The sequence below is a fragment of the Netta rufina genome (genome assembly GCF_964035555.1).
Source record: "Netta rufina genome assembly, chromosome: 9".
NCBI lineage: Eukaryota > Metazoa > Chordata > Aves > Anseriformes > Anatidae > Netta > Netta rufina.
In genome coordinates, this window is record NC_140132.1 from 4085202 (window position 1) to 4098675 (window position 13474).

General features: G+C 35.7%; 1 protein-coding gene across 1 annotated transcript in view; it reads left to right on the plus strand.

Annotated features, from left to right (window-relative positions):
• The window catches only part of COL4A4 (collagen type IV alpha 4 chain), a gene marked incomplete at both ends in the record, with an annotated part of 64450 nt that overhangs the window by 2409 nt on the left and 48567 nt on the right, over positions 1-13474 (plus strand). Inside the window, 5 exons of the mRNA XM_084292227.1 lie at positions 60-99; positions 2050-2127; positions 10483-10617; positions 11512-11556; positions 13200-13316. Of these exons, the coding sequence (XP_084148353.1) occupies positions 60-99; positions 2050-2127; positions 10483-10617; positions 11512-11556; positions 13200-13316 (415 nt within the window). The remainder of the gene's footprint in view (positions 1-59; positions 100-2049; positions 2128-10482; positions 10618-11511; positions 11557-13199; positions 13317-13474) is intronic.

The following is a 13474-nucleotide window of genomic DNA, read 5'->3' on the forward strand; positions in this document are numbered from 1 at the left end:
GTGAATGTTGAATATTGGAAGTTTAGTTTTAAATGAGTTTTCTCCTTCTTTTAAATCAGGTGGCTGCTGATTGTTTTTTCAGCACAAGAAATTGATGGGGTAAGTGACAATATTTATTTTTGACAGTTGATAAATAGGATGGTATAGTTCAAACAAAGAACAGGATATACGCCAAAATAACCTGTGGGAAAACTGTGATGTTTCTTTTAGTATTTCTTGCAGTTCTTACTTTCTTTTATGTTCCTGTTGCTCAGCGTGACTATTTTGTAATTTTCTTCTTTGGATTCTTCTAGATTATAATTTCAGCATCTTTACACACTTTCAGAAACCTGCCTTTACAAAAGCACTTTCATGCACTGTATCTTTCCTCATGAAATCCCTTCAGTGGCTCTCCATTATATATATAATGCTTATTCTAGCTTTCAAGCCCTTTTCTGTATGTCAAAACTGCCTCTCTGTACATTCCCACCTTCTTTTTAAATGAAAGTCAAAACTTTCATTTAAAAATTCAATGTTCTCTCAATATCTACTTTACTTTCCTCTCTGTACTGTCCACTGTATTAATCTCATGTTTGCAGTGCCCTCAGTGAAACTTCTTTTGAGTCCATCCTCTTTGTTTCTTTCAAATATATATGAAAAGCTTTTTTATGTTTGTTTTTTTTTTTTTTTCCCTGTCACTCCTTTTTAGTTAAAATATTAAAGATTGAAGTATTTTTTAAAATAAATGTGTTCTATTAGAACAAAAGGAAACAGCTTATGTGTTATTAGAAAGCTGCATTCCATTCACATTCCAGTAGAGTCAAGTTTTTAATAACTAGGTGAGAGTCTAGTGTGAAATAGATTAGGAATTTCATGGGAAGTCCAGTATGGGAAAGAGAAGCAGTCTATGAGAGAGACTGTCATACTCTCAATCTAGTTCTAAGGCTTGGTAGTACCAGATATTCTAAAAATATTGTAAATAGTACAGAAATTTTCTTCCTTATCTGATACTTGTCAATGCTTTCTCCTTGAAAAATTGAAGTATGAACCTATTGTGTTCTGTTGATTATTAAAATGAATAACAAAACATTTTGACCTTGATATAAATGAAATCCATACTAAGCAAATATTTTAATGTTATCACTGTTTACTTGTTTACCTAAACTGCTTTTAAATCTTTTAAGTTCTTGTCATCCCATTCAGAGCCACTCTGATCATTTACACACTTAATTTTAGTGAAAATTTGTGACCGAATGGACATTCCAACCACATAAGCGAGTTTATAAGTGAAGAGTTAGAAACTCTTTATGAAGTGTTAGATATGATGAGATGTGGATCACATGCTTCTGGTACCAAGGTCCCTCAGAGGCCCTGACTTTGCCCAGTGACTTCTAAAATGTAGGAGAAGCTTGGCATACAAGAACACCTTTTGAGGCAAAACACTGCTTTTCTAGCAGTGTTTTGTGGTGACAGTCCATACCACAAACAGGCAAGTTGTGTCAGTGCTGTGTTTGCTATGGTCCTCAGCTAAGCAGTCTGGACACACCCCAGCTGTGCTGGAAGAGCATGTCTTGAGACCTCACCAGCTTGAAAGTGTGGGCATCATTCCCCTAAAATACTGAATTTCTTGCAAAATCAAAACCATCTTTGCTTTTCTGCATCAAGTTGAAAATCTACGCTGTATTCTGACATTTGGTGCTATGCAAGTTCCTTCCTCAGCAGGGAATTGCCCTGTGGATATGCAAAAGTATCCAAATGTTTTGCCTTAAAAATCATCTAATTGACCAGTATGTGTACAAATCAAAAAATTTAGTGCATATCTTAATCAAATAGGAATAAATAATATATTACTAATTTTGATAACATTTTAACAGAGAATTCACATTTTTTGTTCAGTTCTTCAATACTGGATAAGTTTGCTTTAACAGCAATTTCTTCCTATTATACTCTTTCAGAAACAACCAATAATTTAATAATAATAATAATAATAATAATAATAGTGCCATGCCATATGATAAGCTGTGTGCTGTCTATTGTGTGTTATTAAATTCATAACCTGTCAATTTTTAGGGAGGATACGCATATATTGACCCATGTGGGGGACAGGATTGTTCAGTTTGTCGGTGCTTTCCAGAAAAAGGATCAAGAGTAAGTGATAAGCAGAACTACTGATAATTGCTGTTGCAAATACTGTTCATTTTGTGCACATTGCTATTCTTTAAAATCAGTATGGCTTGTGAGCATAAACAAGTCTGAATACGGCAAGCTCGCATAATTCTGTTGCTGCTATGAAGTACACCTAACATTGAAGGAAGTTAAGATTGTGAACAGGTTTGCTTGTAAATTATGTTTCTAATAATCCTGGTGCCATTTTTTTTGGTAAGTATTCTTTGAGATCAATTTGGAAGTTAGACAAAGCCTAATCATATAATATATTAAGTTTAGAAATCTATGCTTGTTTTCTCCTAAGAAGTTGTTTAAAAGAGAATGTCTATGCCATTTACTAGTTTCGTGGGAACTTAGGTGTTTCTTGTTCCCTGATGACTAAGCAACTGAAAAGTTGTCAGTGATTGAAACAATTTTCTTTCAAAGCACTAATGTTAATGTTTTGGGCTTAAAACATAAAGTTTGGGGCATAGTGGATCAGTTTTTGGAAGAGCTGCATGCCCCGTTTGTTTCTGTACAACCTGAGTGGCCACAAAAGCAAGGCACACCTTTCCCTTCCTCTGCTTCTGCAGTCATCGGCATGCTTTGCTGTGTCATGATCACTGCCCTGGTGTCCTTGGATCCTATCCTAATCCTCCAGGATTATGTCTATACAAGATTCCCCCATGCTGTAGGGTTTTCATAATAGGGGCCTAGGATGTGTCTATCTCTGTAACACTGTTAACAAATTGGCATCCCAGGAAGAATATTTTGACTAGCAGCATTGCAGTGTCTCACAGTGCTACAGAGTAGACTGATTTGGATACCAAAAATATGATCTGAAGTACCATTTAAAAACAACTAACTGTGAAACAAGAGGAAAAAGAAAGGATAATGAAATTTCCCCTTGAATCTGGTTCTCTCAGTAGTCTGGAAGTTCTGAATTACATGCCTGTAATCAGTCAGTAATCAATATTCACTGCAGTCAGTAAGGCTCTTTCTTCAGCTGTTGTCCCCACCAAGGGTAAACCAAACCATGACTCATGGATTTGCAATTAGTTTTCTAAATACTTACAAGGTCTAGACCTAAGTGCCTAACAGAAGCATAGTATAAAAATAAACATTTCAAAATAAATTCAATTACCATATACTAATGTAAATTGAGAATTTGCCCTTCTCTGAAACAGCTCTGAAACATATATGCACACTGACAAGTACAATCTCTCCAATGCAACAGGAATTTATATGCCATGCAATTATTACTGGTCATCAATAGATAAGGAGTTAAAGTTCTTAACAGCCATTGTATGAAATACAGTTTAAATAAACATCATTCAGATAGATTGTTGCAAACATTTTCTAATGTATGGTGTTGAATTATTCTATATAGTATTACTTAATCTTTTTTTAAGCCTGCAATCCTGTTGATTCTCTGCTGTGTTCTGCCTTTACACTCTGACACACTAATTTTGCTTTCCTAGCTTTTGTGGAGACTACTTATTAAAAAACAAAACCCTTACTTATCTTGTTGTTAGCTTCCTAGAATGCAAAACATCATGCTTCGTCTACTTTCCAGTCTGAATTCTGCTCCCAGGCTGGTTCATCAGAGGTTTACATCTTCCTCAATTTGGTCTTCAAAGTGCAAGATAGATGGACATTGAAAGACTGGAATTGTACAGTATCAAAGCCTAAAATTTCAGAAGTGTGCAGTTTATTTAATAAACCTTCTTTGTAAAGGAGTGGAGATATGAGTAACAGTGTACATTTTGTTGCTTAGTGCTTCATTTTTTTTCCCTTTTTTGCTATTTAGAATAGGCTAGATGTCAAAAATAAGGATGAGCTAGTCCCCTCAGCAAACACGTGCTGAAAGCACAAAAAGACTAGAAGATTCATGTACTTGCTGGGCAAAAGGCAGTGGGACAGTAATGTCATCCAGACCAGCTGGAAAGCCAGACTTAGAGCAACCAGCTATGTTCAAGCAACTGCAATACGGGGGGCTTTTGCAAAGACTGAAAGAGAAAGGCAGCATCTGAGTGGGCTGCAACAGTGTATGTAATTGAATTACATTGGTATATGTAGCCCACGCCAACTTTTTTTCCCCTGTTGTGTATTTTTGAATTCTTTTGCCATGGGGATTCAGATGTATGGCATTCTCTTTATTCTCTTCAGTTGAACATGGTAGTCTAAGACTTATCCTTATCCTTAGAGGAGGAGTACCTCTCCTATGGAGAAAGGCTGAGAGAGCTGGGGATGTTCAGTAAGTGTTCTTCATGATTTTTGGTGCCAGCCCCGAACAATTGAGACTTTCTTTTGCCGCTTCTCTCCCAGTAGACTTGGAGACTTTAAGGAGGCAGTAGCAATCAACGTAATTAGAGGCAAACAGCAAATTCATTGGTTTAGTTTATCTTCCTCTTTATTCTTTCATATGATATGTCAAAGAGATAGTGAAATCTTTCCTCCATTTTCCCCTCTTTCTCTAACATGGGAAGTTATACCCTTAATAATTTTTGAAGTGTTGAATCAGAGGCCTAAAAAGTGCTGGTTGCTCTAATAGTATTTAACAGATAATTAAAAAAATGTTTGCAGTTAGCACTGACCAATTGTAAACCTGTCCTGTGCCGACCCCGGAGTTTGATCCCATTCAATTCCTTTGGCTTTGTATATAGAGTTAAGTAGATTTAGAAAGCAAGCGTCTATTCATGACCCAACCTGATCAAGCTTTATGAGATCATGTGAAATGCCTGGAGCAAATTGAATAACAAGTATAACTCAGCAAGACCAATGTTCATTCTTTTGCAGATGAAGCGAGTGGCCTATTTTTATACTAGAGAGGAGAGAACATAGCAAAGAGGTACATAAGAGGAACGTCTTGCATATGAGGTGTAAGGAGTAAGCATTTGTGAGGGATACTAAATGAGTTGGACAGTGGGATACTAATGGTGAAATTTAACACAGTGGTAGGTCTGTCTTCTGATATTGCTGTTCTCGTCACATCTTTCTAATAGATCCTGTGGGTTATCATGTCTTCCTAGTGGCTTAACTGAGTCCAATTTACAGCACAGTGTAAAGGTTTTCTAACTGAGAAACAGGAAATTGTCATTTTTTGTGCCTAAGAAGCGTTATTAAACGATACTTTTTTTGCCTGCCACTATGGTGTAGAAATACTGAACATTAATAACACAAACGAATTGCAATCTGTCGTTCACATGGAATATCCAGCGCTTGTAAAATACACAAAATCCATATATTTGATCTCAAAATGCATGTGCTTAGCTGAATCCTTTATCAGAGATGCATACTAGCATTTGAAAAAACCCATATCTATCCCACTTTTTGCCTTGTACTTGACCATTTTTCTCAGTATGTTAGCTAAAATACAATTTAATTTCTTTAAAATATAAGACTCCTGACATAAGTTACACATTTCTGTAGCACTTCTATTGTATTTCACTTACATTAGCTGAGAACCATAGAACAACAGACCTAGAGAAAGGCGGTCCCCAGACCTATATCTGAAGCAGATTTTTTTTTATTTTTATTTTTTTTTTTTTGGTAGCTGAGCAGAACAGAAAGTGGTTCTCTGGTTTCAGAAATTAGAAATTTTATGATTTAAACTGATAGAGAATGGAATCTACTTTCCAGAATGTGAAGTAAGAACAGGATCACTCCATTCTCCTCACTGTAAGGTCTCTTTGAGACTGTTCTTCATACACAGTGTCCAACAACAGCATCTGTAAATTAGCAATTTTCATATTAGATATGTTTCCAAATTTTTCAAGAGTTTTGAATTTAATAAGTTATCTCTTCTTTTGTCCTTGAATATTTTCTTTCCTTAATACTTTTGGTACTCCTGTCCCATCATACTATTAATAGTGTTTTTCTTAGTCGCTTCAGACTGGTAACCTTTTCCACATTGGGCAACAGAATTTGAAGGATTACAAAACCCTACAAAATCATTCTTCTTCATAGATTTGAATCAACCAACTATCACCAATCAGTGACTTGTTTCAATAAAATGGATCACAAAATCAAAGAATGATTTGAGTAAAAAGGGACTTCAAGACCATCTAATTCCAACTCCCCTGCCATGGGCAGAGATATCTTCCAGTAGATCAGATTGGTCAAAGCCCCAGACAACCTGGACTTGAACACTTCAAGAGATGGAATAAGAGCAAAAGTTTATTTTATTTTATTAGCTAATCTGATGTTAGTCATTTGTGGTCCAAGACAGTCTATTTGCAGCTCTCTGCTTTCAACCCTTGTCTTTCTTGGAGTGTCTGTGCCAAGATCGTTCTGGTTCAGTACTTCTTTGACACAATAGTGACACCCGCTGGTTTATTGGATACCTCTTCTTTTCATGGTTCAGTGTTAACACTTTTCACAATTTTGTTATGTTTTGTTTTTTTCAGCTCTTCACTGTGATTTGTTGTGATTCACTAAAATATCACGGTTAAGCTGCATCATCAGGTACTATGTTCTCTAGCATATTGTATCATTACAAAATATGCTAAAAGAGCACAGAATTTCCTAGTAGGTTGTAGCATAATCTAGATGCTGAGACAAGTCAAACGTGAAGGGTTACTACTGCATTTAATCAGCTCAAAATCTGACTATAAAAAGAAGTTACCTAATACTTAAAAGGCGCTATGTGATCTGTTATTTCTGAACAAATTGACAATAAAGTACATCCCATATATTTGTTTGATCCTCAAAGAAAAAAATACTCTAATAATGAAAAGAGGGAGGATTTAAAGTCACTTAGTCATGTGTTTTCCTATCTGTATCTCATCTCGATAATGTTAATATTTAGAAGGTTGATTTTGAAGCCTTGACTTTGAGTGAAAAAGTTTTGGTCCCAGTCCTACACAGTTACAGTGGAGGAGTGGAAACTTCCCAGAATGGACACCCCTACAAGTACTGGAAGCTGTGGCTTGGCTGTATAAAAGACCTGTTCTTCCAAAAGGGGAGAGGACAAGAGTGGAGCTTAGAGTAGCAGCAGATACTTCCACCTCACAAAGCAAATTACAAAAGAAAACATCTGTCTGCAAATGCCTTTGTGCACACTCTCTGTTGCCTCCAGACTACTCTTACTTCCCTCCCTTTCTCAATCCTGCCACTGGTAAAATGAAAAAGACTGGTTACGTGCCAGAGTCTAGTGTAGAATGAAAAAGAGCACTATAGTATTTGCATACAATCTGATTCTGTGCAGTTGCTGAGAAGTTGTGCTTTTGTTTATGAGAATAGAAGGTATATCCATTTCCCGTATCATTGATTCATCCACATAGCATGTAACATATTCTAACTGAAGGCAATAACTGGACTTCTTTTAACTTTATTGATAACAAGAAGTGAAACGTAGAATTCACTCTGATAGCTTGAACTGTTGTTTGCTTTTCCAGTGAAGATGCCTCTAAAATGTCTGATTTTCATGCAGATAGTGCTCATGGCAATCTGAAAATCAGGTGCTCTTCAGTGTCTCAGGCTACCAAAAAAAAGTAATTCCAAATAATCCTGGCGATTGTTTTTTCTACACAGTATTAAATGCTTTTCTGCATGATTGTGAAATATTTCAAGTCTTAGTCACAGGAAGCATACTTATTTTTAAAAGATATAGTCTTGTTTTGTCAAAAGTCAGTTTCTTACTGCAGGTCAAGTCCAGGACATGCTAAAATGACAGACCATAGTCTTGACATGGGCAGTTCCTGAGCTAGACAATTAACAGGGCAGTGAGGATCTAAATGAATTTATTTGCGTCAGATGGCAGAGAAGACATAATATTCTGTCCATTTTAACTGAGCTAATTTGTCATTTCCACATAAGCATGACTACCTTCATCCTCTTTATTTGTACAGCTGTCCTGAGACTGTAATGCTGTGGTAGTCACATTGGATGGGCACAAATAATAGATGTGATAATAGATGTTATGACATGGTATCAGTTTGGTCTTAACAAAGCTCCCAGTCATTATCAGTCTTTGAGCTGAAAGAAAGAGAGACAATCCACCAGCTTCACATGGCATGCTAAAGTTGTATCAGCTGTCAAACCTATTGTGAATTCTGGATTCAGTGACTGTGTTTTATGACTTCACTACCTCCTGCTGAAGACATAAACCATGGAGTCAATTAAATTCATAGCTTAGCAACTAGAGAAGGCATTTTGTCAGCCTAAAGGACCATATATCCTGGAAGTGTTTATTGCTTATGAGGGTTAGTTACCATCATAAGGTTTCTCACCTTTTTTCTGAGTACTCTGAAAATCATGTTTCTTCAACTGTCCAAAAGGATATATCATCTGAAAAATGTCTCAACTATTGGCTGCAGAGTGTACACATTAATTAAAAATATTAAAGTTGCTGCAGAAACATGTTGTCAGCAAAATGCATTGTTAGGACCAAGGCATCAGAACATTAGCCAGAAATATCTTGTCCTTTTTTTTTTTTTTGCTCTAATACTCAGAATTGTGCTATAATTAAAATGGTTGTCCAGTCTTTTTTTATCAAGTATTAAGAGTCTGTCATAGCTGCTTTAAAAGGTACTTCAATGAATAAATTCAGTTTTAGAACAGAGGATGTGCAAGGCACTGCCAACAGACTGTCTGCAATTGCCCATACAAGCAAATATTCAAATAATACCCAGAGTCCTTAATGTCCATTCATTGTTAACAAAAATGTAGAATCAGCAGATTTTAATACTTGTAGCTCTTAATTTCAATAATATTGTATACTTCAAATTCTGCTATCAAAAAATTATAACAACTGTTGCTGAAGACAAAATGCTGATTCTGCTCTGGAATTTTTGCAAGTGACTTCATTGGAAACAAAGTCACGGTTTAAGTGAGGGGTGCCAGTAATGACAAACAGAACACAAGGTGTATGAGGATACTCTTTCAGATAGTCCTCCACTATCCTTGTAGGACTTATTTTCCTAGCCTCTAGACTAAATTATTTTTCATAGTTTTAGTGCCCTGAGGTTTAGAGAAAAAAAAAGATGGTTTAAGGCCCTGCTTGCAATTTGTGAGAAATATTATGTTCAGACAGATTCAGTCTACACTCAGCAGAATGGAATTTGGTTCTATCACTTCAACGTAATTTGATGCCTGGAGCTAACATACATGTCTACAGCCACCTTTGATTTCTATCCTTTTGTTCTTCCTAAATCCATTCATAGAAATGAATATATGGTTTGTCGTTTCTGTGAATGGAGATTGTACTGAAACATCGTTTACTGCCCTCAAGTGGTCTTAAAGCCATAGCCTTATAGCCTTTTTTTTTTTTTTTTTTTTTTTTCTGGAAAGCATGGGGATCCATTTTGCTCTCTTTTTAAATGATGTGGTATAACTGATGGACTAACTCTGAAATAAAGCAAAACGCTCTTAAAACAACTTATAGCAAAACTGTTATGTTGATATATAATGAAAAATATGAATAACGTTATGATGAAAAAATGAGTAACGAAGAGCATTATGTAGGCTTTGTAGGATGAAAGTGCAGACAGCTCATATGTGAAATGTTTGACTAGAAACCTTATTTTACTTAGCACTGAGTCTGTGATTTAATAGTTGTTAAGTAGCACAGAACAAAAACCAAAACAACTCCATACCAACGCTATAGACTAAGAAATCCAGTTGTTTTGTAAGGCGGAGTGTTTTTACTTGAAAATATGGATTACCTTGGAAAACTTCATAGAAACACATAGAGATGATCTGTACGATACTGCAGGTGCAGATATTGAATTTAGAGCTGTGTATAAATAAGTGACATTCTGCAGCCTCCTAAACATTTGTAACTCAATCTATTCAAATTTATTCTTTCTGTAAATGCATTTGCTAATAACTATCATTTTTTCCTATGGGAAACTTCACACCTATTATATAAGGCATTAAAATCTGAGAGTGATGATAAAAGATATGTGAGCTAGAAAAACTTAAGATAATGAATATATAACGTGGCTTGAAAGAGAGAGGGAACTCTCTTGATTTGTTCTAATGTCTACTAAGCCCTTTTGTCTAAAATGAGCCAACACTTATTGGCAAAAATATGATGCTCAGTAGAGTCTTGTTCTTGCAGAAGGATTTACACTGATAGACCCAGGAGAAATTGCAATTTATCCCAGATATCTTGGAGAGGTAGTGCTGGACACCTGATGAAGATGAAAAGAAATTATCATGTTGACCAAATTGTTAAATTTGAAACTTCTGTTCCTATAGCATCTAATGCATGGAACAGATCTGCTGCCTGTACTGTAAGCTGTTTTGAATGATAACATTGTAAGCCTTGTTTTATCCATACAGTCATCTCCAAAATGCTGCCTATTGTGAGGTTTACAGTATTATTCACTGGCTTATTTGGACTCTTTTCAGGGTCAGCCTGGTGAGCTGGGAGCTCAAGGTCCAATTGGATCCTTGGGATCTACAGGACCAGCTGGTCTGCCAGGGGAAAAAGGACAGAGAGGTGAGAATGGGCAGCCTGGGCCAGCTGGAGAAAAAGGTGATAAGGTAGGAAACATCATAGACATATCTTTTGGATGTATACAATATATATTGTTAAATGCTAGCAAGTAAAACAGAACCTGAATGATTAGAAAGCATTTGCCAAACTACCCTCTTGCTCACCCAAAATTCTCACTGAAATCAATTACAGCTTTCTTTGGAAAAAGTATTTCAGGGATTATTTTTCCCTTTGGATTGAGAATTTAGAATTCTCAGAAGAAAAAAATGAAAAAGATCAAGTTTCTGATTAGTATATACCGTGTCATCCTCCTTAACCTCAGAGGACTGTGGGAGGAATGTATAGGAATGGGGAATAGGGAGGAATGGAGGGAGGAGCAAGGTGGTTTTAAAAGCACCGTACACTAAATATAATTTTACTGCCATTTACAGAGTATAAACTGCAGTTCAGGTCTGTATCGTTCATAGCTGTGCAATCCCTGTACTTAGCTCTTTGTACTTTATATTAATTTTAATGGTCTAATTTCACATCTTAGTGGATGATTAAAATCACTAAGGCAAGTGTCTAATAGGTGAGATATAAGCCCTGTAAATAGAAATTGTGCTACAGGTATTATCAAAACAGGAGCAGGTCATGAAATTAAGTACAGAATAATGTTGTAAGTTATAGTCAACTTTTGCTTTGTATATTTATAGTTGTTGGAGAAAAAATGAATATAAGAAATAGACATTTGTCCTGTTACATGAGTACCTATTGGCTAGTCTGATACTAAGCCTTTTGTGGGATATTTATTTCTGATAATAATTAAGGCTTTGATTCATATTTCAAACAAGCATTTATTGTTTTTCAATATATAATATTTATTTATTTAGTTAGTTAGTTCTTCTAAAGAGTTAATGACCTCAGCAACTTTGGTTTTTTTTTATGTCACCTGTTTTTAGGGCCCAACTGGAGTCCCAGGATTTCCTGGTCTAGATGGTGTTCCTGTACGTATTGAATGAATATTGCTATAGAAAATCATGGTTTCTATAAAGTCAAAGCAAGTCTTCTGACAGAATAATACACTTAATAAATTGTTTGGTTTTATATCCATCCGTTCTTATTGTACTACCTCAGAATTACATATGTTGCAAAAATGTTAAGTAGCCAGGATAACATTGACTGTGTTTACTACTTATATCAAATTGCACAAAATCTCAGTGAGGGAAGTAAATCATTTTCATGGGGGAGAGGGGCAGTGAAGATAGAGACTAACCCAAGTCTACCCGCATGTGGTAGGATTAAAAACAGTGAGTTTATTTTCTTAGGCTCTGTAATATGCTATAGCCTGCGTGCTGCATTATTTACATCTCTGAAATCTTGGCAAGTTATCTCAAATTGTATATTGTTTTCTGTTCAAACATTTTTTTTTTTTTTCCCCCCTAGTCCTTTGGCAGGGAAATGAATAAATCAAAAAATCAATCACTGCATTTTACCTGAATAGAGACTGAAGTAGTAAAGTGAGTCCTACATATATAAGCATTTGATGATACATTTTTCTGAATGTGGTTTTCAGTATGGAAATGGGTATGGTAAAAGAAAAATAGTCTCTCTTAGATGTAGTATTTTGAAAAATGTTTATTATAACTAAATTCTTAAGCTGTTATTAGTTTCATATGGATCAAACAAAGTTAAAATGCTATATTTTTAAAGTGAAAACAGAACTAGAAACTGAATGGGTATCTTAGCATCTGCTTGTCAGCTGTCCAAACTCGACAATGGGACTATTACCAGAGTGTACAATGTAGAGTTCATGGGGCCAAAATCTAGCACTCCCAAGAAATGTATAACTTTTTGATGAAAAACATTAATTGGAAAAAGTGTCTGCAAATTGGGTTGAAGTGCCTTAAAGATAAGAAGAAAGTAAAATTGGCAAGAACATTTCAGGCAAATGGCCAGGATACTTACCTGATTATTTTTCGGAACCAAAAATACTCACTGCTTATATTGCCTACTATCTAACTTGAAGTAGAACTAAACTTTATCTTTACATTGGTTAAGTCTTGCTGTGTTGGAAAATTACTTCCTCAGTTCTGGAATATAGTCATTCTCTGTGATTACTTTATGCTTGAGTTAAGCTGTATCTTCTTTTTCATCATTTTATCCTATCAATTAAAAAACATGAGTCTGTTTCAGATGACCTTTGTGTATGCCTTTTAGAAATAGTAAAATTACATCATGTGTTCCTAGACAGGATGACTTTTCTTTACGGCCACAGGAAAGGTTATAGTTAGAGAGCTGGAGTCTGCTTTCCCTGAGAAAATAGCACATTAGTTATTGATTCAAATGGGAGTTCAGTCTGGCCCTCTACCCAGTGCTGTCCCTGTCATATTTGTGATGCATCAAAGAACAACATGTTAAAAAGAACAACATGTTCTTCACTTCTTATCACACGAAAAACATGTATATAGAGAGAGATCACAAAATCACTAGAAAACATTTCTAGTGTAAAGAGGATGAAGCTGGGAGCACTGTGAGATGTCCTCTGTTTCAGTTCTGTGATATTTGTTCCTGAATTGTTTTGTTAATTTAAAAACTAATTTTCTGTGTATTATGGCATGTCTCTAATAAAAAGTAAACTGTCTTTCAGGGATTACCAGGAAGTGAAGGACCCAGGGGCAAACGTGGTGTAGATGGCTGCAATGGCTCAAGAGGTGATCCAGGATTTCCAGGCGAAAATGGATACATTGGACCTCGAGGTCCTTGTGTATGTTAAAGGCATTCCTATTGGCTGTTATTCTTGCATGTCTGCATTTCCTTTGCAAGCTAATAGCTCTTTAAATGAAAGGATTTTACACTATGGCACTAGCTTTCCACTTGACAGTGAAGTTCCAGGCACCTTCTATTCTTGCTAAGGTTAAAAGG